At 43.3% G+C, this 27972-nt stretch overlaps 7 protein-coding genes across 9 annotated transcripts; 4 read left to right on the forward strand and 3 right to left on the reverse strand.

Moving 5' to 3' along the window:
• The first annotated feature begins 992 nt into the window (after positions 1–992).
• BCIN_02g02170 (hypothetical protein) lies at positions 993–3240 on the forward strand. Its single transcript, XM_024691175.1, has 3 exons — positions 993–1239; positions 1496–2740; positions 2936–3240. The coding sequence occupies exons 1-3, from the start codon at positions 1044–1046 to the stop codon at positions 3103–3105; spliced, it is 1611 nt and encodes a 536-aa protein (XP_024546945.1). The 5' UTR covers positions 993–1043; the 3' UTR covers positions 3106–3240.
• A 71-nt stretch (positions 3241–3311) lies between these two features.
• On the reverse strand, positions 3312–5292 carry BCIN_02g02180 (hypothetical protein). The gene has a single exon (XM_001558839.2). The coding sequence runs from the start codon at positions 4753–4755 to the stop codon at positions 3691–3693; it is 1065 nt and encodes a 354-aa protein (XP_001558889.1). The 5' UTR covers positions 4756–5292; the 3' UTR covers positions 3312–3690.
• Positions 5293–5708: 416 nt separating this feature from the next.
• Positions 5709–7469, forward strand: BCIN_02g02190 (hypothetical protein). Its single transcript, XM_024691176.1, has 2 exons — positions 5709–6283; positions 6332–7469. The coding sequence occupies exons 1-2, from the start codon at positions 5766–5768 to the stop codon at positions 7344–7346; spliced, it is 1533 nt and encodes a 510-aa protein (XP_024546946.1). The 5' UTR covers positions 5709–5765; the 3' UTR covers positions 7347–7469.
• A 721-nt stretch (positions 7470–8190) lies between these two features.
• Positions 8191–13161, forward strand: BCIN_02g02200 (hypothetical protein). 2 transcript variants are annotated; one of them, XM_024691177.1, is made up of 5 exons: positions 8191–8307; positions 8365–8857; positions 8954–9606; positions 9659–9916; positions 9970–13161. In XM_024691177.1, the coding sequence occupies exons 2-5, from the start codon at positions 8833–8835 to the stop codon at positions 12589–12591; spliced, it is 3558 nt and encodes a 1185-aa protein (XP_024546948.1). In that variant the 5' UTR covers positions 8191–8307; positions 8365–8832; the 3' UTR covers positions 12592–13161. The 2 variants fall into 2 exon arrangements, with proteins under 2 accessions (XP_024546948.1, XP_024546947.1); XM_024691178.1 differs by having other exon boundaries at positions 8191–8297.
• A 2741-nt stretch (positions 13162–15902) lies between these two features.
• Positions 15903–17626, reverse strand: BCIN_02g02210 (hypothetical protein). Of its 2 annotated transcripts, none has more exons than XM_024691180.1 (3): positions 17313–17626; positions 16538–17164; positions 15903–16484 (listed from the first exon to the last, which is right to left on the reverse strand). In XM_024691180.1, exons 2-3 carry the CDS (start codon positions 17115–17117, stop codon positions 16339–16341), a joined length of 726 nt encoding a protein of 241 aa, XP_024546950.1. In that variant the 5' UTR covers positions 17118–17164; positions 17313–17626; the 3' UTR covers positions 15903–16338. The 2 variants fall into 2 exon arrangements, with proteins under 2 accessions (XP_024546950.1, XP_024546949.1); XM_024691179.1 differs by having other exon boundaries at positions 17292–17626.
• Positions 17627–20091: 2465 nt separating this feature from the next.
• On the forward strand, positions 20092–22960 carry BCIN_02g02220 (hypothetical protein). The gene is made up of 2 exons (XM_001558830.2): positions 20092–20309; positions 20369–22960. Exons 1-2 carry the CDS (start codon positions 20274–20276, stop codon positions 22577–22579), a joined length of 2247 nt encoding a protein of 748 aa, XP_001558880.1. The 5' UTR covers positions 20092–20273; the 3' UTR covers positions 22580–22960.
• Positions 22961–23113: 153 nt separating this feature from the next.
• BCIN_02g02230 (hypothetical protein) lies at positions 23114–27658 on the reverse strand. The gene is made up of 4 exons (XM_001558829.2): positions 27432–27658; positions 26514–27348; positions 25429–26461; positions 23114–25369 (listed from the first exon to the last, which is right to left on the reverse strand). Exons 1-4 carry the CDS (start codon positions 27440–27442, stop codon positions 24018–24020), a joined length of 3231 nt encoding a protein of 1076 aa, XP_001558879.1. The 5' UTR covers positions 27443–27658; the 3' UTR covers positions 23114–24017.
• Between the last annotated feature and the right edge of the window lie 314 nt (positions 27659–27972).

A 27972-nucleotide genomic window follows, 5' to 3' on the forward strand; every position in this document is an offset into this window, starting at 1 on the left:
CCATTTATTTCCTTACTAGCAAATGTATATCCAATCAGCATCGCCAAATTTAGCGAATGCGAAGGAGCCGGCATTGTCCTAATTTAGTCGTATATGACCGAATATCACGTGAAGATGACGAGTGACAAAGTGTTTTGTTGCATATCGGTTACACGAACGAGAATGAGCGAAATCTGATCGACGCAAGTGCAACTGAAGAAGGAAATAGAGAAAAGTGGAGAAGTTGGAGAGGCTAGCTGGGATGGAGAGTGATTTTGAAGATGTTATTTCCGAGATGTTATTTCCGGATGGGGGAGAGGGTGTGGGAATTACCCAGGAGGAGCGAGGAAGGATTCATTGCTATTGGGAGGGAGAGAATGTTCTTTTATACTTGAGAAGACGGGAAGGATGAGAGGGATGAAGCATCCGGCTCACACCTTGTTCTTGAAATAAGAAGACTGTAACTGAGGTTATATGAACGAGAGACGTCGACAGTTCAGCCACTTCGAATTCCGTGGTGTATACAAATGCACATGCACATCACATCGGATAGTTCTCCATCATAGTGAGATCTACGACCTGCATTTGGCTTTGACTAGGGATATATTACAGCCTTAGGAACTTCTTCTCATCTATAAGAAACACAATGAATATAGTGGCAGCGGCAGCGGGAACGGGAACGGACACAATATCCATTCCTTTTCCGCTCATAAAGGTCTTTAGCTCGGCCTCGCATTCGGATTCGTCTGACATTTCTCACTCCGGCGGCGTGGTACGGTTATACACGAAGATGCAAATTGGGTGAGAAGTGGAGAAGAATGATTTGTAGGAGAGAAAGGGATTCGTTGCGCGTGGAACTTGCGCATTTGTGAGATGATTACTGACGCAAGGACGTTAGATTGCGGCTTTTAGTTGTCTTGTAACAAGCATATAAACAAGCAGTGGTTCATTCTTTTTGCTGTCTGGAATTAGCACTTTATTTTGTTTTTTTGTCTTTCTGTTTGTTATATACTGTGGATTTTTCTGGAATTCTGATACTTGGAATCGCCAAACGTTCAAGGACAATGACGTTGTCGTACTCTAGTGGGACAGCTCTGTTTCTGGCGACATGGATAGTATATTCGTGGGTTAAGAATCAAGTGAGTTGGATGAGATTGAGGAGGTTTGGGAGGAAGAATGGCTGTGAAGAGCCGAAGGTGTTGAAAAATGAATTGCCTGGTGGAATAGAAAGATATTATGGGACATTGAAGTTTAAGAAGGGTATGTATTTTGTGGACTTCTTTATGATTCAGAAAGGTATAAGTGATGTGGGATAGGAATGGAAGAGACTTGATTTCTTTTACTTTGAAGTCAAAGTTTTCTCTCGTTGACATTGTGCAATTCTCTGTCAATCTTGAGGTTAATAGGGCATTTCAAGAAGCTTAAATTTCTTCTGCATAATCCATAGGTCTCCATAGATCTCCCATGCATCTGGTCTTCTATTCATCAACTAGCTCGCATGTCTAATCATACACAGGTATGGACATCCTCGAAGACCACATCCGCGCGCGCTATCTCAAAATGGGCGTCGGCACCTACCGAATCTTCAACCCCTTCGACTCCCTAGTATCGACTTCAGACCCCGAAAACATTCAAGCAATCCTCGCCACCAAGTTTACCGATTTCGAGCTCGGCCCTAGCAGAAGCCAAAACATGTTTGAACTACTCGGCCATGGCATATTCACCGCGGACGGCGAAGCATGGGCGCACTATCGCCAACAACTCAAGCCTCAATTCTCTAGAGACCAAGTGAGTGATTTAGAAGCCGCAGATCATCATCTCCAAATTCTGTATCGAGCACTTCCCCAGACAAACTCGGAAGAGGTGGATCTGCTCCCTCTTCTTCTCCGTTTCACAATGGACGTTAGTACTGAATTCCTCTTTGGAAAATCGGTCAATAGTCAAACGACCGCTCTGCAATCTATTGACTCGGGCAATAATGCAGAATTACAGGCCGAGGAGAAATTCGTGCAAGCAATGTCTGATTCTCAAGACTACATCATCTTCCGCATCAGACTCTCCAAACTCTGGTGGCTGGCGCGTTCTCAAAAGTTTCGAGATGCGTGCCAGACATGTAAAGATTATTCCGCCAATTTCGTACAGAAGGCTCTTTCTTCCACTTCTTCTCCTTCCCCCAAAACTCCCTCATCTCCATCTCCCAAACCTTTCGAACTCAAACTCGAGAAGAAAGAAAAATACATCCTCCTCAACGCGCTCACCACCCAAACCCGTAATCCCACCGAACTCCGCGATCAGATGCTCCATCTCCTGCTCGCGGGCCGCGACACCACCGCTGCGCTCCTCGCCTGGACACTCCTGCTCCTCTCCCGTAATCCCACACGATACACTAAATACCGTTCCATAATCCTCTTGCATTTCGGCCCCCTATCCTCCTCCTCTTCTCTATCTTTCACCAGTCTCAAAACGTGTAAACTACTAACCCATATCCTCTACGAAACTCTCCGGCTCTATCCTCTCGTACCTATGAATTCGCGCGTCGCGATCCGCGACACCGTGTTACCGGTTGGTGGTGGGAGCGATGGGAGAAAACCGATCGTGGTCAGGAAAGGTGAGAGGGTTACTTACAGTACGTATGTGATGCATCGGCGGGCGGATATATGGGGGGAAGATGTGTTGGAGTGGAAACCTGAGAGGTGGGAGGGGCGGAGATTGGGGTGGGAATTCGGAGGGTTTAGTGGTGGGGCAAGAGTGTGTATTGGTCGTGAGTTTTTTCTTTCTTTCTCTCCTGTCCTGGGTTCTCCGCATGAGGCAGCTTTCTGCATCGTTTGTGATTTAACGAATTGATCTGTATACACGAGAAGATCAACATGAAATCAAACTCAAACTCCAAAGAATAAATAGCAGATACAACGCAGAACGATACACTCTACTAACACTCCACCTCTCCTCTCCATAGAACAATACGCACTCAACGAAGCCAGTTTCGTCCTCACGCGATTCCTTCAAAAATACGAGAGGATCGAAGCGGTTGATATGAGTGGAGAAGATGGGATGTTGGGGAAGAAATTGAGTTTGACCATGTCGCCTTATGAGGCGAGGGTTCGATTGTTTGCTGCTAGGGAGTAGGGATTTCTTGGAGTTAGGTTCGGAACTTTGGATGGAGGAAAGAGAAATGAGTATGGGGGAGGAGAGGAAAGGGAGGGAAATGTTTTGTAGATGATGGATACGGATGGCTCTGTGGGAATCGAAAAGGGAAAAACAAAGACGAATCGAGATAAAAGAGGAGGAAAGAAACGGGGACAGGGTAATCAATGTAAAGGGAGAGAATGAAGTGAATTGATGAATTTAGATCGAAGTGTTATTTATGCTAATTAAGAGAACAAGAGCAGCTTGGCTAGTCATTCATACGAGAGTAGCCGCGCAACCCAGATCTAGTCAATATACACACACGCACACACACACACACACACACATAGAGAGAGAGAGAGAGAGAACCCCAAAGCTGCGATGCATCTGCTACCTGACCAAAACGCCATGCTATACCATCTCCAATCCTAAAAATCCATTCGTAACCTCGTATTCATAATGTCATGTATTCTAAGACCCACCCCAATCCCAATCCCGATGCTGAAATGTATAAAATGCAAAAACACCTTCCCATGTGATATGTTCCTTGTTTGGTATTGAAGCTCGTCTCGGGTCCGCTCAATCTTACTTACTAGCAGGCGATCTTTTTTTCTTCGGTTTCGCAACCACCTCGCCTATCCCCAGTGGTTTCTGCATCACATATTCCTTCTTCGGGCCATCTCCATATTTGTGCGTCGTGCTCCAATCCGCATTGATGGTAGCCGGTATCCCCTGACTGGGCCTTCGGATTTGGTCTTCGTGCAGCTTATCTAAACTCTCCCCCATAACTCCGTATTTTGCCCAATTGACGGGTGGACACCGTACTACATTCTGAGGTGTCGGTAGTGTCTCCCACTTTGGATTTTCGGTCTGCTGACCTTCCTCAGACTCCTCATCTTTATCCTCATCCTCATCACTACTACTTTCCGTATCCACAACCATTCTTCCCCTCTTCCTCGCATTTTCCTCTCTCTCCCTCTGTTCCCCTTCCTTCAAACTTCCTACAAACCCTTCTGGATCCTCCATCGCCCTCTCCTTAATCCTCTGCAGCGTAACCATATCTCTCTTCGCATTTCTCATCTGCAACTGCAATATCGAAATCGCACTCTTCACGGCCAGAGCATCTGGATTCTGACTCAAATCAATCGTTTGCGGCGGCGGTTTCGGTTGCGGCATCGATGATTGCGGCGCTTGTTGCGTGTGCGTATATGTTTCTCTAAGGGCGTGAGCTTGCGCTTGCATGGCTGGATGGGTTGGGATGTGCTGCGGACTACTATTCTGCGCTGCAATGGTATTATTCATGATTGCGATATTCTTTCCTCCGATGTGACTTCGTTGCGCGTGACCCGACGATTGCGATTCCAATCCCGCCGTTCCATTTCTCGCGGCGACTCCCAGGTTTGCATTCGGATTTACATTCGAGTTTGAGGCTAGCCTCGCCGCCGATAATGTAGGAGTGATGGGAGAAACGGGAGGGCGTTCCGGACTGGCGGATCTCGAATTGGATGATTTGAGAGTATGCGATGGAGGAGAAGTTCCTTGAATGGGAGTCGGAGTAGAAGTATAATGTGCGGGAGTCGGGGCTGCAGAAGGAGGGGAATTCGAAGTTGAGGCTGTAGGGTGAGGCATTTTAATCTTGAGGATGGGCATTGCGAATTGCTTGCGCCCGCGCGCGTTGGAGATATGAGGCAGCGGAGTCGGATTACTTTTGTCCGCGATTTTGGGTTTGTTCTTTCTAATAAATACGGGAGGTCGGGATATTTCGATGGAATGGAACTTTGAAGTTGCGTGGGGGTTCGAGGGGGGCAATGATTGGCGGGGTATTTGACTTTGATTGGCTATTATTATTATTTGCTTGGCTGAGATATTTAGTCTGAGATGTTGTGTTTTGTTTTGCTTTGTTTTGTTTTATAATCGATCAACTTGGGTTGGGTTGGGTTGGGTTGAGTTGTGTTGTTTTGGTTGTGTTGTTTTGGTTGAAAGAGGTTGGAAGTAATAATAAAGGTGCTCGGTACGTGCTTGAACTTGGAACAAAATATATCAAGGACGGAGCAGGTGGTTGTAGGAAATGAATGGATACATGTATAACGTACCTAGGTATGTACTTTATATGAGTCAGGGGAAATGGGGTAAATATGGAAACAACACTCGTAGATTAACTTATGAAATTACATAAAGGATACTCTCTTATTAGGTGGTATTTACGGTATTTATGGATTGGTTGTATTTATGGTAACTTGCTCCGTATATCGTTCCTCGCTTACAAAAGTGGTGTAGTTTGGTGGAGATTCATGTGTTCATGTCACTTTGTGGCTCTTGCTTAAGCTGGAGCTGTCTTCCAAAGTGGCCAAGCAACCAAGCACCTAGGGCTCGTTGCTGTTCTATCTAATAGGTAGATAACTCTTGATGTGCATTTTCTCCTAGATTCGAGAATTGTAGAGATATATCATCGTCTCATAGCAAGCCCAGATAAAGAAAGAAAGCACGGATACCACTTCCTTACTACTCAAATACTGTTGTTGCGTTGAGCCCCCTTGCAAAACCAACAATGTTCCAAGAGTCATGTCGTCATAGCGGAAATTTGAATAACTATAACCAAAAATGTTTCCACAACTCTTACTTTTCCCTCCATTTATTTCAATTCCTGCTTTTCCTGTAAAATGGATATTAGCCCTCTTGGAATTGCCAAGGCTGTTATTCCCAATTTACCGCTGGTAATAAAAACTGCCGTTTTAGCATTGCTTTCTCGTTCCCCAAATGCTTCAGTCCAGGATGTTATCACTGAGGTTATAGTAGTGACTGCAAGACCTCTGCTTAGCACTCCAGCAGCTATCTTGAAATCCCAAGTACAATCTCAAATAGATTGGGGAGTATGGGGACCAATCTGGATTGCAAAGTGTACCGTACCAAAGCCTGGAGATGATTGTCATGGCAAGAAAAGAGTCTGTGGTGTTAGAAATGCTTTAGTGAAAGCAATAAAAGAGCTTGGAGCCGAAGATAATGTTTTTGATCTACCAGAAATTATCGATGTGCAAGCTGAGTGGACAGGATATCGTAGTGGAGTCTCAATCTCTACTCGTCGACCAGACATACCCGAGGATGAGCAGTATGAGATGATGATGAAAGAAGTGGCACCGAACAGTCCCACGATTCTTTATTTCCATGGCGGAGCTTTCTGGTAAGGGAATCATGATGTTGAATGTCTCGAACTGAACTCAACGTCTAGTCTCATGGATCCTGTTACTCACCGGCCGACAACATCTGCGTTGGCTCAACAAACCGGTGGCCGTTGTTTTTCAGTTCGCTATCGACTGGCACCCCAAGACCCATTTCCATCGGCACTTTTAGATGCGTTCGTCGCGTATCTTTCATTGATCTCACCTCCACCTGGTTCTTTTCATGAGCCAATTCCTTCCAAGAATATTATTTTCTCGGGTGACTCATCAGGGGCAGGATTAGCGACATCTCTTTTGCTACTATTAGCAACTTTGAATCGTATGGGCATTGACCAGATTCGTTTCCATGGCGTCAATGTTCCAATCAATGCGACCGAAATTGCTGGCCTTGCCATCACCTCGCCTTGGCTTGACGTTTCCCGATCTCTCCCGTCCGTATTGAGAAACATTCAGTACGATATGATAGCACCACCTTCATCAGATTACACAATGCCTCACCCTAAATTTCCCCAAGATTCAGTCTGGCCAGCCAGGTCACCTCGCGTTGAGACTTATTGCGAGTCATCAATGGTCATCCATCCTCTCGTCAGTCCACTTGCAGCTAAAAAGGAGCACTGGCGCGGTATAGCACCAGTCTACGTAAGTGTAGGTTGGGAGAGCATGCAAGATGAAGCAGAGGTTTTCGCGCGTAGATTGCACGAGGCCGGAGGGACAGTCATATTCGATGGGTACGTGGGTATGCCGCATTGCTTTGCTCTCATGCCGTGGAACAAAGCTGGAAGAACTGCTTTTGAAAATTGCGCAAGTTTTTGTGTAGAAGCGGTTCGAGGTAAAGTGAAGAGCAGTGATTTCGGTTCATGGACAAATAAAGATGGAAACGTCGAGACGATTGAGCTAGGAAAACTAGGAATGAGGAATAGGGAAAGGAAAGTAGACCTTGACGACGTCCTCGTTAGTAAGCTTCTAGAAAAGCAAAGAAGGTGGAGGGTCGACTTGGAAAAGAAATTAAGGAACTGTGAAAAGGACGAAACAATAAAGACAAATTCAATCAGGAATGGCAAGTAACGCTAAAGATAGACAGTATTAATTGAGTTTGAAGTACATCATGCTTTTCATAGCCTCGGATAAGGTTAAGTCTTCCACTGCTCCTTGTACTGGCAATAGCTTCAGAATTCGAAGCGTGCTAGAAAGACCGATGAGATGGGATGTTGTGTATTGAACACGCTATCTGGGTTGACTGCTCATTTCAGCAGCCTTTACCTTTGTCACACAAAATTCTGTGAAGGGTCCTCGAGCAACATTGTGGGAGGGGTGGAATCTCGGCAAGACACAGATCTCGTGTGATATGAGTAACGATCGAGTCACATGTCTCAAACACTGTGTCACTCTGTGTGACGAGTCGAGTAGCTTCAATAAGAGAAAGCAACAATGGTGGTTTCTGTGATGTTCTCGAGGCACATCATTTGATACTTATCGCCCAAACTTACACCTGATCGCACTGCGCGCCCCGTGATATATATTACCAGGTGGGTGTGTCTTGGATAGAAGATAGCATTCTGACGTCCACAATAACATTAGACCTTCAGAGCGCCCCACTTCTGGAACACATTTCGAAGATATAATCAAACTTAAAAGCAAAATCGAATTCTGACAAAGAATGGGGGAAACGCACGGCAAAATGCTGTATTGTGGTGTGGAACTGATGCAATGCACGTAATAGATGAAATGCATATAATTGGAGAAGGTGGTGGATGGGACCTGGAAAAAAGGAGACATCAGCCAAAACCCCCACTTACGCTAAATCATTTTCAGTGTAGCGTGCCAGGACAAATGTTAATCCGCTCCGAAAGCTTCGAGGTATGCAACGACTGAAGGAAAATGTCTGGAACTTTTCTTACCATGACCTTATGCATTATCTTATGAGCCAACCATCCATATAGATGAGTGAAGATTTTCTAGTATTCTGAATTGATCTACGGAATATTGGTGGGCCCTCGTAGGGCAGGCGAGTCTTAGGTACGGCTATGTAAGGTTATCATGCGTTTGTTGTGAGAGATGTTTACTGATGTTCGAGTACCTTCAGAATACCTACGAACCATTCATTATTCCCATAGTCAAGCTTCACTCTCTGCGATTATCATGAGGTTGTGTGAATATTAGAAGAATTTATGCTATTTGTCATTCATTGAATCCCTTTCGTCTGATCTTTATCCTTCATTTCGTCTCTAAGCTGGAGAAAACGTCAGAACCTGATTATTGCCTCTTCTTTTCACCACTTGGACGATACCCTATACCATCAAGAAACAAGCTTTATTCCGTGGCAGAGAAGGATATTCGGTATTGAAGATCTGAAAGAAATAATTGGTGTGGTTTACTCCAGTTCACATTAGATGATATACCCCTCTTAAAGTACCGTTGCCTGGCAAACATTTCTCGGCATACTTCACTTATACTGCCACCATTGGATGATTGATTCTTCTTCCTCTTCCCAAAGTCTGTCAACACACAACTTTGCTGCTGAATCAACAATTTTCTCCGCACTCTTTTCAAAATGGAGGAATATGCAACCCAGCCCTGTAAAGATCCCTTCTTTATTCCTTCTACCTATCCTCCTCCTCCTAAGACTCCAGCATTTGTTTTTAGCTCGATTACTGATGATCCTGATTATGAAGCTACTCAACCTACCGATGAGGCAATTCGCCTTGCTAACAGAAATTCTGGTTTGACCGACGAAGATGCTTCAGACATTGTTTGCATTCTCCATCCTGACTCCGATCTGGCGCGCGAAGCTTGTTCCGAAATCAACAAATTACACCCCAAGAATACAATCAGCCTTGAAGGTGCTAATTCTTACTTAGCAGCAGAAGGTTATCTTCCCTGCGACCTGGCCCTTCGACTATCGGCCAATCTGAAAGACGTCAATTTAGGCTGGATTTTTGGTCGAAGTGAGGAACGATGCGACTTTATGATAAGAGATGGCACACCTCCTCAGATAAGCAATCAACACTTCCGTATTTACCTCAATGAACATGGCTTTCTCATGGTAGAAGATATGTCTACTAATGGTATCTCTGTTGATGGTACTATACTCCGACTCAAGAAGAAAAATAATGGGAAACCGTATCGACAAACTATCGAAAACGGGACTATTATATCCCTTGCTTTAAACAAGCCTGTTGCTCTCAGTATCAATTTTGTTGTTCGGATACCTCGACGTAGTGATGAAGCTCAAGAGGCTTTTGAAACAAACTTTGCCGTTCACGTTCGTCGAATTCAAGAAAGGCAAATTCGGCGTCGTGTTGCGGGTGTTGCAGAGAGACAACCAGTAAGTGACTGTTCTTTACTTGAAGGAAAACACAACAACTAAAAGTTTCCAGCTTAATCTCTTCCCAAACGCTGCCAATCGAGGTAGTGCGGAGTCCTCGTTAATTTTCAGAAAGCGAGAATGGAGAGGTGGTTCAAAGTACAACAAGCTCGACATGATTGGCAAAGGCGCTTTTGCTGTTGTTTACAGGGTGACTGATAAACGAACTGGGGTTCCATTCGCTGCCAAGGAGCTTGACAAGAAAAAGTTTTTGAAGAATGGAGCCAAAAATATTGATTCGGAGATCAAAATCATGAGCAAGATTCATCATGTAAGTTCGCTCTCGCCCCTTTGGTATTCCATACACACGCTCACATGTTTCAGGACAATGTGGTTTCGTTTGTCGAATGTATCGACTGGGATGATTATCTATACATTATCATGGAGTTTGTCCCTGAAGGGGACCTTACATCCCTCGTTACAATGTGTCATTTCCTTCCGGAACATGCAGTCAAGGATATGACTGTTCAACTACTAAGCGCATTGAAATATCTTCATTCGATAAATGTTACGCATCGCGATATTAAGCCTGATAATATTCTCTGCCAAAATCGAAATCCACTCCATGTTAAAATCACAGATTTTGGTCTGTCGAAGATGATTGATACGGAGGACACATTTCTGCACACTTTCTGTGGCACCTTGCTGTACTGTGCGCCAGAAGTTTACAACGAATATCCGCAATATGATCGTACGGGCCAAAGAACCAATCGTCGCATTGAAGATTCGACAACACAACAGAGATATGATCACGCTGTCGACGTTTGGTCGCTGGCCGGGGTGCTGTTTTATTCTTTTTGTGGAACTCCACCATTTCCTGTTGGAGCTGCCTCGCATCATACGCAAATACTTCAAAGAATAATGACAGTGCCTTTAGATGTTAGGCCCTTACAACGTTGTGGAGTGTCATCTAATGCAATTAGGTTCGTTATAAAAATGCTTCACACCGATCCAGAGCATCGTGCTACTATTGAGGATCTAGAGCAAAGTCCTTGGTTGACAGGAAACGACCAAGATCTTGATGAAACAGAGGATGAAGAAGTTGGACAGCTCGAGGCGCCCGCTTCTCAGTTGAGTTTGCTGGACGATCCCCAAAATAATGGTGAAAATGACGACTTCGGCGAGGAGACGATTAAATTTCAACCTCGTGAGATGCCGGCCAGCTTCAGTACTAATGACTCGGAGGACGAGAGATTTGTGGAGCTCGCAAGCTCAATTCCGAGTGACTTTGGTGTGGGAACAAAATTTACAGCCGCCGAGGAAATCGAAGGAGACGAAAGCTATGAGTTCATCCGGAATCCTGTAAACAATGGCCGCTTGTTCGGCGAAGTTAATGTAAATTCGTCTGCTTTGGGAAGTTCTGGGGCCGTTCCAGTAGATCTTCCAACTCCGATCCAGCACATTAATAAACGTCAGCAGGTTTCGGAACAAGACGACACCCTTCCAGTTGCAAAATTCAAAAGTCGTCTTGAAGCTGCGAGCGCCACACCAAGGACACCTCTCCCACCTCCACCTCCACCTCCACCTCACCCTCGCTTTATGACTCCAGCTGCGAAGCACTTCGGAAATGGAGTTGCTCAAAATCACTCGAGCCTTCTGGGTGCTGTGTCTCAACTAGGCCATCTGCAGATGAATTCTCCCTTGATTTCACCAACCGAAATTACAACTCCCCATTTGTCAACCCTATCGCATGCTCAGACTGCCAATACCAGTCTCCGAAGACCTCGAGAAGTAGGTGCCTGGCACCCTGAGGAGCTTCCACCACAAAAACGCCGAAAGTCCGCTCGCACAATTGATGTTATGGTACCCCCAGAAGCATTTTGGAACCCTAGAGATAAGTCGACTCATCATGAAGATTATCCGCCGATGTCAGCGGCGGATTGGAATCGATATGTTGAGCTTGCCAAGTCCAAAGGAGAGAAGTTTCAGCATGGCTGCACAATATTTGAGAATGTAATGGTTAGCTTCAGAAGCAATAGCAAAACTCCTTCAATTGGCTCGAATGTATCGTTTCGAGCTCAATCCGAACCTTTGGTTGAAGGAATAAAACGATATGTACCATTGGCGCGCGACGAACGAAGGCTCAGTGACGATGCTTCTGTTCAACAGAGCATCGCTTCTCGGGAAAATCTGTCCATCACCACCGAGGCCCTTTTGCTTGAAGTAGCTCATAAGTCAGAACCTTCTTCACCAGTTAAGATAGGCGCGACAAATGATGATGAAATAATTTCTTCCATTGAAGCCGCGACGGAAGGTACATCAGCTATAATCTCAAATATCGATGCACCTGCACGAGGCAATTTTCAAGTCCCTAAGCGCGTACTTGCGAAGCTTTCCGCAACTCCAGATTCTTGTTTACCAACTATTGCTTTCAATATTACGGAAGCTTTCACATCTTGGGGCCGCGGATTTTCGAACACTATCCGATATGCAACTCGTGAAGATGTCCGAATAGGTGTTCCTCGATACGCATTTAAGCTGATACTATTCAAAAATGATTTCTATCACCCCGGTGAAAACTATAGAGAAGTATGGAATCAGAGCCATAGTGAAGAAGAAGAGCAAGGCTTCAGATTCTTGATCTCTACCAAGTCCTCGGCAGGTCTCAAGATCAATGGTCATAAACTTCCAAGTCATAATATTAGTGAAACAAGGGCTGAATCGAAGTTTTGGGGAGAAATTCGTAATGGCGACATTATCACAATTAGTGCTACAAAGAACATGTTCTTGAAGCTCAAATTCGACTGTTTCTGGGGTATGGGCAAATACAACCGCCACGAATCGAAATTCTTCCTGTATAAAGAAGAAGATCATATTGCAAAGGTTGATAGAGTTTGTACCATGCTCGAAACTTCCTTTATTGAGGAGCGTACCAAGAAGATGATTGAGGAGCAAAAGTTAGCCAAGGAGTTAAAACGTCAAAGGACGCAATCTGTGGACATTTGATCTCCATTGGTCTTTCACAATTCAACTTCACAATAATACTCCTTCGGATACCTCGATGGGATACTTTTCCAGCACAACCTTTTGTACTCTTATGACACACGAGACCTATTTTTTTCCTTTTGTACAATCATTTTTTACATACACATTCCACACGAGAGTTTTCTAGCTACTTTAGCTTAACTTTTTTTTTTCTTTCTTTTTTTTTACTATTTGCCTCTTCCTTGGCTGAATGGCTTTACTTCTTTGCTTGTTTACATACGAGCTAATTTTTCTTCTGGTATGAGATTTTGGGATGGTGAAGAATTTATTTAGGTGCTTTAAAAGAGTGAGGTGGATAATCTGCAATTATGAAAGATGGATGTATGGGACGGTTGAATGAATGATATTGGGTGGATACTATTCGAATGGCGGAGAGACAGTCAGATTGGGCTGGGCTTGCAGGTTTCTAATATGAATGGGAATATGAATGATATGTACCATGGGCGAACTCAGTACGTTGTAGTAGAGAAAAGTATAGTTAAGATTATTCGAAAAAATACAAAAAACATATTAAATGTATGGTTGATGACATAAATTATGAATAGCTAGCGTCTAGCTTTTCCTTTAGCTTTCCCTCTAGCTTTACTACATGGGCAGCAGTTGACGCTATCCATAAGTGCGGCCCTATCATTAGTTGTTAGGGAAGAAGCTATTTTCTTACCGAGTAGTCCCCTTATTTCTTACAGCCTATAGCTTTTTAGATAGGTATATACCACTAGATTAAATCCTTGGCTAACTTACAAATCAAGCAAGAGGGGTTTAACAATGACACATTTATTCCATGTTATATTTCTACGAGTATGTCATGGACATCATGTGATTAGTAAATTTAACTCCACATGCATGCATGACTTTGATGATGAGCTGTAAAATGTAAAATGGTGATCGAGATGGATTGTGTGTGTGTGCGTGGGTGGATGGATGAATAGATGGAAGTTTGATGGGGTGGAGTGTGGATTATTGTGGATATTGTAGTTGAGATTGTGGATTGATTGATGGAGTGGTTGATTGAGGATGAGTATGGGGAATGGGAAGGGGAATGGGAAAGGGCTGGATATTGATTTTGTGGATGGGTAGAGGAGAGAGGGGGAGAAGAGAGGGGGAGAAGAGAGGAGAGAGGAGAGAGGAGAGAGGACAGAGGAAAGAGGAAAGAGGAAAGAGGAAAGAGGAAAGAGGAAAGAGGAAAGAGGAAAGAGGAAAGAGGAAAGAGGAAAGAGGAAAGAGGAAAGAGGAAAGAGGAAAGAGGAAAGAGGAAAATAAAATATGAATACTCACTTACTCACTCACTCACTCACTCGCTCAACTCTAATTTTGATTCTAACTGTAGGAGCTTAATAAAGGTCTAGATTCAATTCAATTAGATTCGATTCGCTTCAAATATCGTGGTTTTGTCTAGATTGGTATGTACTATTCACGCGGGTAATTCTTAGGTAGGTAGGTAGGTAGGTAGGTAGGTAGGTAGGTAGGTAGGTAGGTAGATATATTCATAGAGTAGATAGATTATTTCATATGTAGATAATTAGCTAGCTTGTACCTAGACCTAGGTAGTTAATAAGTATTGTGTTGTGTTGTGTTATATCATGTTATGTTGTATGAAAATTATACCTTGGCAGGTAGGTAGGTATGTGAGTAGACGGACGGATAGGTAGGGAGATGGATAATTAAACACGGAGTACTGAATCCTGATAATGAATACAAGAATAAGAAATCCTGAGTTTACTTTTTTTTTTCTTTCTTTTTTTTCTTGGTGAGGATATATATGGTGATGATAGTATGTGATATGAGATACACTACTTACTAACCAGTTAGACAACTATATTATATAAATAGAATCGCTAGTTAGTACAAATGATCAATTGATAACGTTAACCTTAGTTAAGCGATTCAGATAACTAACTAACTAGTCTAGTTACAGATATTATTAGATACCTACCTAACGATAGAATCGAATTCCTGAATAGATTGATTGATTGATTACCTAGGTAGTACCTCGAAGATCGATTCGAAGATCGGATTTCGATGTTCGTTTGTCCTTATAGCAATCGTAATTTTCCAAATCGGATCTCGGTAAGATGGAGTTAGAGGTTAGAGGTTAGATAGTTGGAGTATTGATATCTGTATTGGATGTAGTTTAGTTCGCATTGAAGTATCAAAGGATTGAAGTTCTAATAAGTTGGGCATTCCTGTATTTTTTCTGCATTCCCCTTTTCATTCTCCTTCTCCTTCTCATTCTCATTCTCATTCTCATTCATTTGAGCTTTCTTCACGATTTCCCATGACTGGATTCCAATCCAATCCAATCCAATCCAATCCAGTCCAAACTAATAAACCAAATCTGAAGTTTGAAATTCGCCTTTTCATTCATCGGTTCATTTATTCATCGGTTCATCTATTCATCTATTCATCTATTCATATATTCATATATCCATACATTCCAACAACCAATAAACCCAAGGTTGTTATAGTCAATCAATTATCTCTCAGAGGATCAAGGGTTTCCCCATCCTATCTTTTCCATTTGTTTTATCTTTCCATCTTTCCATTTTTCCATCTAATCATTCTTCCGTTCTCAAAAGTTCAGATAACAATCAGTTCGTCATCTCTAACCCAGAACCCAGTCAGTACCCAGGAATTCAAATCTATGGAATGCAAAAAAAGTAAAGCTGGAGGTTTGTTTGTTTGTTTATTTATTTATTTGTTTGTTTATTTGTTTGTTTGTTTATATATCTATTGACATATCTATCCATCCATCCATTCCTCCCTCCCTCTCTCCCCCCCCCCCCAAAGCCTTTCTTCACTACCCATTCTACATCATGCACTACAGCTTCTACATAATTACACTCTACTCCACACCCAACATTGTACATCGTACAAACCCTCCCAAGCCGCTACGCCGTGCACTTACCTGCACTTATTACCTGCACCTGCATGCATCTACATCTGCAGACACGAGCAACCACAATATATTCATTCATACATATATACATACATCCATACATCTATCTATATATACATAAGCATTTTCACTCACATCACTTCGCATCGCATCGCGTGAACACGAGGGAGATCTTAATCCCAATACCAATCCCAATCCCGGTTTATAGATTGATTGATAGACAGATAGATCTTGCATAACCACTGATTGACAAGACTGTCGTGAAACTATTGTGTAAGCCGAGGCTCAAATACCGACGTATTTTGTAACATCGTAACTCGGTAAAAAAAAATCATGTCTGATCAATTAAAATTCATTAGTCACAATCAATGTCACTTGAGTGAAGAACATGGTTTGTATGAATGGATATTTCTATTCCATTAATCTATCGTCTTCGAAATCCATAGTCTCGAATCACAACTCAACTCTCTCTAGCCGCTGTATGAACTCTACTCTCTCTCAAAACTCAATAATCCGCAACTGTCGAAGACGAAAATAAACGCCTTTCAAACACATTGTCTTTTCGAATCAATCATACATGATGTATTTTCAATATAAGGTAAGAATCAAGAATCCTCATGACCATACCATTCATGCAACATTCCATTCTTCACCAAGAAACCATCCCAAAAAATTAAACCTCCAAACCATCATCGTTCATGCGTAAAGTACATTATAGGAATTAAAATAAAACTGTCGACAACTTGAATTAAATCGAAAGTAATCGGGTACGAAGTGAAATATCATACATCCATAACTTGGAAATAGTATTCTTAGTTAAGGGTGACGATAGCTGCAAATGCAAGGAAGATGAATGCGAGTGGGGAAGCAAACTCAGCAGCTGCTGAGGTTGGGGCCGAGGTTGCTGTAGAAGTACCACCGGTGGAGCTGGATGAAGCAGTTCTGGATGAGGATGAACCTATGATATGTTAGTTATAATTCATTGTTCAGGTCAATTCAAAGGAAACATACTGGTTCTTGAAGCTGAGCTAGAACCGCTGAGAGTGGTGCTGCTGTTGCCGCTAGCAGTAGGGGAAGAAGAAGCAGAAGTTGAGGTACCGTTAGAAGTGGAAGATTCAGAAGTGGAAGAGGCAGTGGAAGAGGAACCGGTCGAGGAACCAGTGGAAGTGCCAGAGGTGGAAGTGCCAGAAGTGGAAGATCCTGAAGTGGAAGATCCTGAAGCGGAAGAAGCACTTGTAGAAGAAGCAGTCACGGTTGAAGCAACGGCAGTAGCACCTGAAACCTGGAATTGTTGACTGTAGTTTGGTGTGTTGGTGGAATCTTGAATCTCAATGGCATAGAGGCTGGAGTCAAGACTGGATGATGGAGTCCAGGAGTAAGATGTTCCAGTCAATCCACTTCCGATGGTGGAGACAGTGGTGAGGGACGTGGATGGACCATTCTTGAGGAGAAGAGTGACGGGACCTTCGGCATCTGCCCAAGTGATGTTGAAAGGAGAACCGGCGGTGACGGCGAAATCGGCGTTGGTCAACTTGACCGCGCTGGCAAGAGTTGCTGCCGCAGCGGCGAGGAAGAGAGTGCTGAATTGCATTTTGATTATTGGGATGTTCTTAAAGACGATTGATTGACGGTGAAAGACTATAGAGAGAGAAGAAAGCGGTCAGCTTGTTGGTTGTACGGATTGGCAAGGTATAGTTGCGCAGATCGAACGCGGAAGTGCAGATGAAAGATTGTGTGAGGGTAGGTGTATATGTGTGTGACTTACGTTGCGAGTGAATGAACTTACGGAATCTCCGAAGAATAAGATTATATGATGCTTTGATGAAGTTGCTGTGATGTAGATGATGAACGACAGCGAATGTGAGTATCCAAGAAGGAATGTATGTATATATATAACGAGAAGAAACGATGGTGTTGTTGTCTGAAGCAGCAGGAATGAAGATGAAGATGAAGGTGGGAAGGAACGGAAACTGGTTGGAAGACGGGGTCCATGGCTCTTCTTATTGTCGTGGAAGCTACCGCGCTGCTAACGGGCACTATGGTACCATCGTAGGCAGACAGGCGGGGCAGGGTTGATGTTTATTTGATCATCAACTCCCCTGTTCAAGGATAATAATGCTTATGCTCATTTTATTTCACGCTGCTTTTCCGCGCTAAACGTGTATTCGCTGCCGTATCATACCCGAATTGGTCTAGCGCACTTTAATTGAGTTCTTTGTGCATGGATGCATGCATGAAGTCAACGGCTAGTGAAATTGAAAAAAATACGGGGAAAAATTGGTTCAGGGGTTCTGGATCCGAAAGAGCCAATCACCAATTGATTTTCCGTTCCTTTTCTTCTTTTCTTCTTCACTTCAGTCTTCGCTCACTTCAGTCTTCACTCCATACAACCATCACAGAGCTGGAAAAAGTACGAAAGAACCAATGGACAATCGATTTCCCTTCCTTCTCGTCTTCACTTCACTGGAGACTTCACTCTACATAAGACACAATCATGAAAGAGTTTACCAAGTCCCCCAGTCCCAGTCCCAGTCCCATACCATGCCATGCCATACCACACATATCCCCCTCATTCAAAAACATCAACATGACTACCCAACTCGGCCTTGATTTTCTGACACATCCCATTCCTCCGCGTTCCCAGGGAAATTGGGCGTAGTTGCAATTGTCGTTGGTTGCAGTATAGTGAGAAAAATGTAAGATCGTGGCGTTTGGTTGTCTTTCTCTTCCCGCCCAAGAAAATCCAGCGCCGAAAAAGGAGTAATTTACAATATTATTAGTCTATCCATATCCACATCCCAAAATAACATTGACACTTGTGATTATTGTAAAGTAAATTCTCATTCTTAGCAATCAATTGGGGCTATCGTCTCGGAGTCTCGAACCCGCTCTATTTGTTGACCAGTCGCCTAGATCGAAAGGGGTGTCCATTTTGCAGATGCATTCAAACGATTCAATAGTGATTCGATACTCGGAACAAAAATCTTTCCAAAGTCTAGATGGGCATCGAAGTTTCAACCAAGGGAACCGCGAGGCTCGGGATTGAAATAACATTTGATATAAAGTTTGAGCGTTTGCGAAAAGGTTCCATGCGTGGTGATTTAGCTACCTATCATGGTTTATTATTAAGGTTTCTTTCGTTCCTGTCTAGCAACACCGAAAGCCATAGCGGTAGTCCGGCGTATCACAAAAAGGCTTAATGATTGAATTGGCTCCGTTGCTCTAAGAGATTCGACAACAACATTCCAAGGACCACCAAAACAGAAAATTGTTCTTGCGGAGCCTTTTTCTTCTCAAACATAGATCCATCAAACTCCGCAATAATTGCATCATCAACAAATTCCACACAGATCTTGGAGGGGTCCTTCTCGTGGCCATACACACTACTGTAACACATCCTCCGCATTGTGTCTTGCATTTACAATCTCTGCGAATGTCCATCAATGTTTCGGAAGAACGACTGGGTCCGCACCAGTGGCGAATACGAGATCGTGGAAGTTGAGTGATTGTGCCAAGTGCCAACTCACGTGATTGTAGAGCTGTTCGAGCGAGGGTCAACTCTGTTCCTTGTTGGAGTGGCTCTATATTTTTTCGTCGAAATTTCTATCTTCGAGTTGAGTGGGTGGAAAGGAAAAAAAGGTGTATCAGGGAGGATGCTTAATTCAAGGTATCTGAGACGCCTCCTCTCCTGTGAGATATCCCGAATGAAAGAAAATGAATACGACGAAGATGAAGTTGGTTTTTTCGCTTCCAATTTCAATTGGCGTTTCCAGTGACATATCAGTACTTGGAAACCCGTAGAAAAGCAGCGGTCCGGTACTTGTCAAGTTATTTTGGCATGTTAGATGGTCGGAAGCGGACATGGTGAGATTGTAGCTACGGATAGCATGATCATTCTGGTAGGGAAAATGGTAGTATTGATTACTTTCAAGTCGGAGTATGAATATTCAATACTAGTTGAAACATCCATTTGAACCCTCTGTTTCGCTAAAGCTCATCAAGATAATCAAAAGATAACGAGTTTGAGTGAACAAATACAAGAGGTATATCTTTCCCAATATTCAGAGCAAGAGACCACTCAGGGGAGATCAACCATCCACTCACCAAGCATTTGAAAATACAGCCAACTTTGGTGTATTTCAATGAAGATTGCTTGTTGAGCAGCTTACACTACCAAGCTCGTATCATGAGTTGAGGATCGATGTACACGAACACATCTCTAGCAGATATGGGCACCGGCTTTCTTTTGATATCGTTGTAAGATACTTGGCTATTCTATCTCTGAGGCTACCTCTTCGTGCATATATCCCACGAGTTATGAAAACACCACAAGCGATGAGTATCTGCACGCATTTGAACGAGGAATTCGGGGTAGTTGTGGGCTGAGGTATGGAGTATATGAGCGAATGAGCAAATGAGTTTAAATTGCTCTGGTTCTCTATGATTGGTAAAAGATTCTTCAACCTTAAGATCCCACTCAATATTTGAATTTGGATCTCAATTTAGGACATTGTGTACCTAGGTAGTTAGTTGATGACGCTTGAAAACCATTTCATTGCGTAAAAGTTGTTTGTGTTCAAATGCAGAAGGAGGGAAGGAAGTGCCTCCCTCCTAGTTGCATAACCTTATTTTTCTTTCACCTTGATGCATTTCCATACATTTATCAAACCCCACGCAAAACAGCAAATCGTGCTCTCTTTGTTTCCTTCTCACCAGATTCCTGAACTCATGATTGTCATCTTACAACATGGATCTCGAAATGGAGGATCTTCATAATACCACTGTAAGTGTTGCTAACGTAGAATCCACAGATTTCGTCGTTACTCAATGCATTTTGCTTAGGATACATGTGTCTTTGAGTATTGTGGGATGGGAGAAGATACATTGGAAGAGGGAGAGTTGATTGAAGGGCCGCCGCAGATCCCTAATTTCAGAGCATTTAAGCTCGCTACATTTAAAGCCAGGGATGAAGCAGATCGTCTTGCCAAAACAGAAACATGGGAGGATAATTTGACGAGGGAGAAAGCGCGGAATAAGCTTATTGGAAACGTGGAAAAAGCGACATGTACACGAAAGCTTCAAGCGGAAGTACCTCTTACTTCTTCCACCCCTTCGCCATCGCCCCAGGACTCAATGTGTAGTAATACTCGGCAGGGATCCATGGATTCTGAGATGAGTGGTTGGACAGAAGAAGAAGCAGAGCAGGATATCCACGATGAAATCTATGGGGATGCGTACGAGGATATATATGGCGATTGTTATTGGGACGCGAATGTAGATATACATGAAGAGAATCTTGTTTCAGAAAGTCTCTCGCGTACAAGACGGAAGAAACCGAATCGAAGAAAACAAAGGAAGAAGGCAAAAGAGCTTCAATCTTCGCTACAAACCCATGGATTACTTCCTGTCCCTGTTCCTCTTTCTCTGCAACCTCTACAGGAGAAATCAATTGGAACGGCTTTGCATCATAATGATACGGCTCTTCGTCCCAAGCCAAATAACAACCAGCAGGAAGTTAGTAGGGAAATAACTATGGAGCGAAGCGGTTCTGGAGTAGTTACTCTGCAGCAAGAGCGTCTGAACAAAATCGCGGATCTACGCAAGAGAATAATGGCACGCAAAGCTTTGCTACAAACACAGGGTCTACTTCCTGTATCCCCTTCTCGGCAAAATGCGAAAGAGATTTCTATTCGAATTCTCCAAGATGATAACACCGAAGCCAACATCTTTGGACCTCATAACCTCCAGGAAGAGGGAAGAAGACGGAAAACTCTCTCGAGAGTGAAACTTGGAAGTCTCGGTTCCGGATCCAGCCCACAGAAGAAGGATCCAAGTCAACATATCATGAAGAGCCCAAAAACATATCAAGTCAGGCTACAAGAGCTGAGGGATAAGATGAGAGAAAATATACAACAAAGTACATTGGCTCGACAAAAAACATATGGGAAGGCAACTTTCCCTCCTCAGTCTACGCAAAACAATTCCCAGATTATTTGTAGAAGTCATGAAAACAATGCTCCAACCTCACTTCAGCAGGAGAAAGATGCTACAGTGGATAAATATCGAGAACCAAGTACTTCAATACCAAACGAAATTAGAGTGTTGATAGAGAGAGAGGAGCGAAGACAAAGATCATCGGTACTAGATAGTATTGGGTTGGCGCAAAAGAGAAAAGAAAAACAGGACCAAGAGCTTTCGGCACCGGAACGCATCAGATTATTAATAGAGACTACCAAATCGAGGAGCGTGCCTATCAAGGTTTTCGATGTCGCGGAGAAGATAAACTTAGCGAGAGTGCCAAAACGAGCTGCATTTTTGGAGAATAGTTCATCGTTTCACGCACCTTCTGCCTCTCAAAACCCTTGGCAGAAAAATTCTTCTTTACACAGTGATGGAAGTCGAAAAATTTCACAACTTGAGCGTGAGCAAGAGACTTTCCCCCCGGAAATGGCGGAAGACGGGGAACCCCTTCCAGCACTGAAAGATACTGAATTTCTACCGGAGAATTTGAACATGGAAACAGACCCTGTTATTGAATATGAAGACCAGGAAGAAGCTACCAAATCATTTCCCATATCCCAAAACATTGGGGATATATTAGACAATACGAGGCGGTACGGCACAAAAACTGAAGAAGTCATGCAAGAGACTTCACTGAGATCTGACGCCATGATTGAGGATACGTCAGAAGATATCTGGCCTAGGGCTATTTCCGAGATTTTCTCACACCTTTTGTTCATGTCGGAAGAGTTCGAAGAAATCATAAATATGGGAAATGAATGGTTTGGCTGGCTAGGAATGGATACTGATATTGATACCGACATTGAAGATTTGATCGATCCAACTATATCCTCACCTAATACGACTATCGAGTACCTATCGGAACCAGAAGATAGCGCACCGAGAGCCACGTCCGATATCTTATCAGAACTATTTATCATATCAGAAGATTTCGAAGATATGATAAACACAGAGGATGAGTGGTTTGGTTGGCTGGGGATGGATATCGATGTTGAAGATTTCGCGGGAGGACTAGAATGGATAGAAGAGTGAGAAAGTTTTCAAATATTATGGGATTTTAGGAACTCTTGGGAAGGTGATGGACTGGGCTGGCTAGGTGCTAACACCCATAATGACGAGGTCCAAATATCTGTATCTATTGGAAGTCAACTGTAGAGTTTATCTCTACCTGTGAATGTTATGAAGATGTTCTGTACAGGTCTTGAAGCGTTAAGGGAAGAGGTTCTTTTATTTAATTCAAGTTCCAAAGAGGAGGTGGCTTGTCTTTTCTGTGGAGTGGAATGTAGGAAGCATATTCATATTGGCAGTTGCTAGAATATTTTTGTGATATATTATCTAAAGCGGATTGGTTTGTCTGCAGGAAGCATTCGGATGTACACCAGCAAACGTGCATACCAATAAACTCTGAAAACATTGCCAAAGATACGGGTGTTTTCACTGATATATAATTCCACCTACTATTGCTCAAGGCTCCTCGCACTACCTACAGACATACTTAGATAGCCCATCCACACGATAAAACGCAAATAGCAAACACCAAACATCGATACGGGAAGCATATTATTTTAATCTTTTTTTTTATTCATCTTTTTCAATTTTTTCTATATCGTCTCATAACACCAAGTCCCTTCCTTCCTAAGCGAATCGTAGCAATTATTAAAATAACCTAAGTCATAACATCCACCTGCTAGCAGTACTGCATGCATGCATTCTCGAAATCCCCAAGTCTGTGTATCCATATTCATATCCATTATCCCGTAACGTACCCCCATAAGTGCATCTTAACCCCTGCAGTATCCCAGCGTGCAAGTCAAGGAACGAAGTAAACCCTCTCATAAAATATCTCCCCGCGCATCCCATGATACACCCGATCAGAATCTCTCGTAGAATACTGGATGTGATTGTTGAACGACTGGTTTTTGTAATCTGTAGTCTGTAGTTTGTAGTCTGTGTTGTTGGTACTGGTACTGTGTTCCCACGGCTCGATTGTATGTATCCGTTCAATTTGAGAGAGAGTGTGAGAAAGAAGAAAAAACGAAATCAAGGAAAGAAGTAAAAGAACCAACTCTGTCAACTTCGCACGCAAGAAAAAACAAAGGACGAATGCAAATCAAATTAGCCCGTAGATGTAACTCCTTCAAAGCCGGCCTTCCTATCTCCATTCAAATTAGAACCTAAGCCAATGAAACCTAAACCTAAACCAAAGAAAATAAAAGAAAAATAATTAAAGCAAAGGAGAGATGAAAGAGAACTCGAGAGAAAAATCAAAAGAAAGCGAGTGATCGATTGATTGATTGTGAACAATTACACACCCAAACATCTTTCGTTTGTATATCTTTTGCAAGCATGTGTATGCATGAGTATCATAATATGAGCGATGATCGTGCGCCGTTGACCGATTCCCAATTCGCCGAGCCATTTGTTTGTGCTGTAGTGTCTTAGAATAAGGTGAAGAAATGTTGAGAAGAGCTTAGAGATTGAGAGAAGAAAAGGTAGGGATGGGACCCCAGCCATCATCATCATCAACATCATCAGTTCTCTTCTTATTCTTCTTATTACCATCACCACCAATTTTACCATTCCCTCCAGGACCAGATTTGGACTTGGGTGTAGGAGTAGATGCATAAGCGCCTCCGCTGAAATCTAAGGGATTGCACTTGGCACCAGCGAAACCACTGTAACCGCCTATGTCTGGAAGAACGGTCTCGGTATCTATAGGACTTGACCAGAAGTCATCACCAGTGGTCTTAGTATTGGCACGCCAAGATTTATTTTCGGTGGCTTGAGCTCCCCATGATTGATGGTCGTTAGTAGTAGCACTATAGGATTGATCTGCATTGGCATCCCAAGATTGATCATTGGTGTAGGTATTTCCACCATATGATTGCTCTGCATCATAACCGGTAGTCTCGGCCCAAGAGTTCTCTCTAGATGGTTTAGGAGTAGTCGAATACTCAGGGTTCTCTTGAAAAGATACTCGGCGTCGAAGCTTGACACGATCAAGCACAGCAGCCTTTGAACGAACTGTTCGGAGAGTCAGATCTGTAGCGTCGTCAACGATGGTAGCATTATCATCTTTACCTGCAGCATCTCGATTGCGGTTATTGGCGTTAAGACGATTTGTTTCGCTACCAACCACTGCTCCGTTGCCGTACTCAACATATGATGTATAGTTTCCAATTTGATCCCTGTACTTCTGTGAAGTTGAACGGATAACATGGCCATTGTCGTCGACTTTGGAACTTGTAATCTCAGCACGTCCATAACGACGACGACTAGGCTCAATAGCTGGATTCTTTTTAAGAACTGCCTTTGTACTTGGTGCGGCAAGAGTGGATTCAACTTCATTCCCACTGTCTGTGGTATCGTGGATTGAGACTGGTTGAGGGACCATTGATGAACGTGTAGAATCCGAAACACTAAGTTCATATTGGCCTGCCGATGTTGTTGTTGTTGTGAAGGAATCGGATTGAGTGACCATTGAGCCTGAAGATTGAGAATTAGACGATCGAGAACGAACCCGTGATTTTAGATTTTGATCCAAGCATCGCCCAAGCTGATCAATTGCCGATGCATTCACCCATGCCTGCTTGTTTCGAGGAGTGCTTTGATGTTGAGGAACTTGAGGTAAATTGATCTGAGAAGTTGAACGACTTCCACTTCTGGGCATATTTCTAGGCTCCCAAATACCGTTCTCAGTTGGTGGATCTGGTGCTCGAGGAGGTGTCTTGGTGCCATCCATAAAACTTCCATAACTTTTAAATGAGCTACGTTGACGACGACGAGGTCCTGGGTTTGGCAAATTCTGATGAGCCATTTCATCTAGACACAGTCAGTCAAGTTGATTGCAAATGCTTTGAAAGAGATAGTCTGATACTTACAAGCTCTATTAAACTCTTCGCTAGAATCTGGAGAGTGACGGGCATTTGGAGGATGATGGATATCTGAAGAAGTACGCCGAACACTTGGCATGGAACTCATCAAAGAGCTTAAGCTTGAACTAGTTCGGCTTGTAGTAGTCCACTTATACTGCGTCTCATTACCATGCCGATCCATTTCAGAAGTAATGTAGGTTTCTCGAGTCCTGATGGGGGTACGTGGGGGACTTCGATGTCTCTCCTGTGGTCTTCTTAGATCATGTCTAGATTCGGTTCGGGATCTTGGAAGTTCATGTTCCGTCTCGACAACAATGAAATCTTCGTCAGAAGAGCGCGGGCGACGGCGAGGCAGGTTTCTTGGCCCAGTCCGTGATTCAGGTTGTTCATATTCGGTTTCAACCACGATAATATCTTCATCGGAGCGACGACGAGAAACATGTTCATGTACTTGCTCATGGATATCATGATCATAAGTACGCTCAGGATATGCACGCTCAGAACGTCTCCTCTGAGAATGAACTTTTGTGCGCAAGCTCGGGAGAGATTCTTTTGAGAAACGAACAGATCTTGGCAGAGATTCGTGGCGAGTAGCAGAATGAAGTGGCTCAACGTATCTGTATGAATTATGGAGATCTTTTTGAGAGGCAGCTTGAGCAGTAGTGTTTGCTCTTCTCGTCGGTTGGTTAAAGTGGACTGATTTTTCTCGGGTTTCATTGACAATTGATGGCGGACTGACCGATAAAGACCGATTTGTGATATTTATTCTCAACTTTGGCTCTTCTCTTGCAGTAGAGTCTTCCTCAAAAGGATCTCTTTCACGAGTACGAGTGTAGCTTCTGGACTCTGACTGTCTCGAGTTGTTCTCACTTCGTCGAGCTGGGTCCTTAGGTGCGGGGTTACTTTCGCATGTAACTTCCTCCTCAACGACGACTTCATGCCGATGGTCGTTAGAGTGGACATTGTCTCTTTTCTCATTATCTCGGCTCAAAAACTCAATAGAACGAACTCGAGATATGGGTTTGCGTCTGTAATTTTTCTGCAAGATATTAGCGAGGGAACCTTTAAAATGACTGAGGAATTTAACGTACCTTTGAATCTTTCACCTTTGTTCTTCTTCTTCCTCTTCCTTTATGACTATGAATCTTCGAACCACTGTAATCACTGTCATCACTGTCATCGCTACTTGAACCACTAGTAGAAGTAGCGTTTCTGCGACACCTGCGACAAAACCCAGGAGTAGGAGTCTCGCCAGCCTTGATTGGATTTTCAAGATGGTATTTAGAAGAACGATCTCTCTGGCAGCTGACACAGATATGCTTGGTGATGACGGTCGTTGTGGTTGTCTTTATCTCTGTATGGTCATCATTGTTTCCGTCTCTTTTTGACTTTGACTTTGCTCTCTGGAGAAAATCAGATTCTACTTTTCGAAGTTCTTCAAAATCTGGTGGCTTTGATGTCTTTGGTGGAAACGCCCATCGCATGGGTTGCTGTGCTGTTGCCGGTGCCGGTGCCGCAGGAAATCCAGAAACAGGGTAGAAAGGAGGAAATCCAGGGTTTGCCTGAGCAAAGAAATTTGGATTCGGAAAAGGCTGTTGAGGGATGGTTGGCGCATAGGGAATTGGTGGTGGTGCATATGTGGGAAAGTGTTGTGGTGGGTGCGCGGTCGAAAAAGGAGGTCGTGGGATAGGAAAACGCGCCAGTTTCTTCTTCTTCCTCAAGGTTTCTATAGAAGCTTTTCTCCTGGGTTCGTGAATTCCGAAAGTTTGACCTAACAAACTAAAATTCTTGCCTCCATGATTTTTAGAGATCTTTCTCGCCATGACCATGCGGCCATTGTTTTTCTTGAAATAATAGGGGTATCCATCTCTTACAATTTCCTCGGTAGAGTCAGAGCCACCATCGCTCCGAGAGCCAGCTCGCAACCTGAGATTGTTGATTAGAAACTAGAAAGTTGAAAAAGAACCTCAATCGAATTGCTCAACTCGAATGAAGGAGAACAGACTTACATAGTAAGCATATTGGCAGCCGAGGACCGTCCTAGAATTGTTGTCTGTGGCTTTTACGTTGTCTTATTGTTGCTGCTCCGACACAAACACACGGATGGAAGTCCTGTAAAAACGTTCGAAAGTAGATGAAAGAATTGAAGTAAAGTGGTAGCACAAAATCACAAGCTTCTTGCCTACCATTGAGCAATTATTGTTAAAATTTGAATACAAAGTCAAGTCGAGTCAACGAAAGAAGTAAAGGAGAATTTGAAGTGCGATTTTGCCTTGGAATATTTGGTTGTATAGGTGCGCAAAAGAAGATGGGAGAAACGAGGTTGTCAATCTATGTTATGATGGTTTCTCGAGCTCTCCCTAGGTAGTCTATTATGAGTAGATTCACAAACAGAGATAAACCAAAAGATGCTATTCACTGTTATCGACCCATAATTATGGATGAGTGGCACATATCGTTCTCTCGGGTTCTCATCGGCTATTAAAGAGTCTCATCTCGGCCTTTGAAGGTGAGGTGAGGGAGCTCTCTTGTCCAAAGGTTGAACAACGT

The sequence above is a fragment of the Botrytis cinerea genome, chromosome 2 (genome assembly GCF_000143535.2).
Source record: "Botrytis cinerea B05.10 chromosome 2, complete sequence".
Classification (NCBI taxonomy): domain Eukaryota; kingdom Fungi; phylum Ascomycota; class Leotiomycetes; order Helotiales; family Sclerotiniaceae; genus Botrytis; species Botrytis cinerea.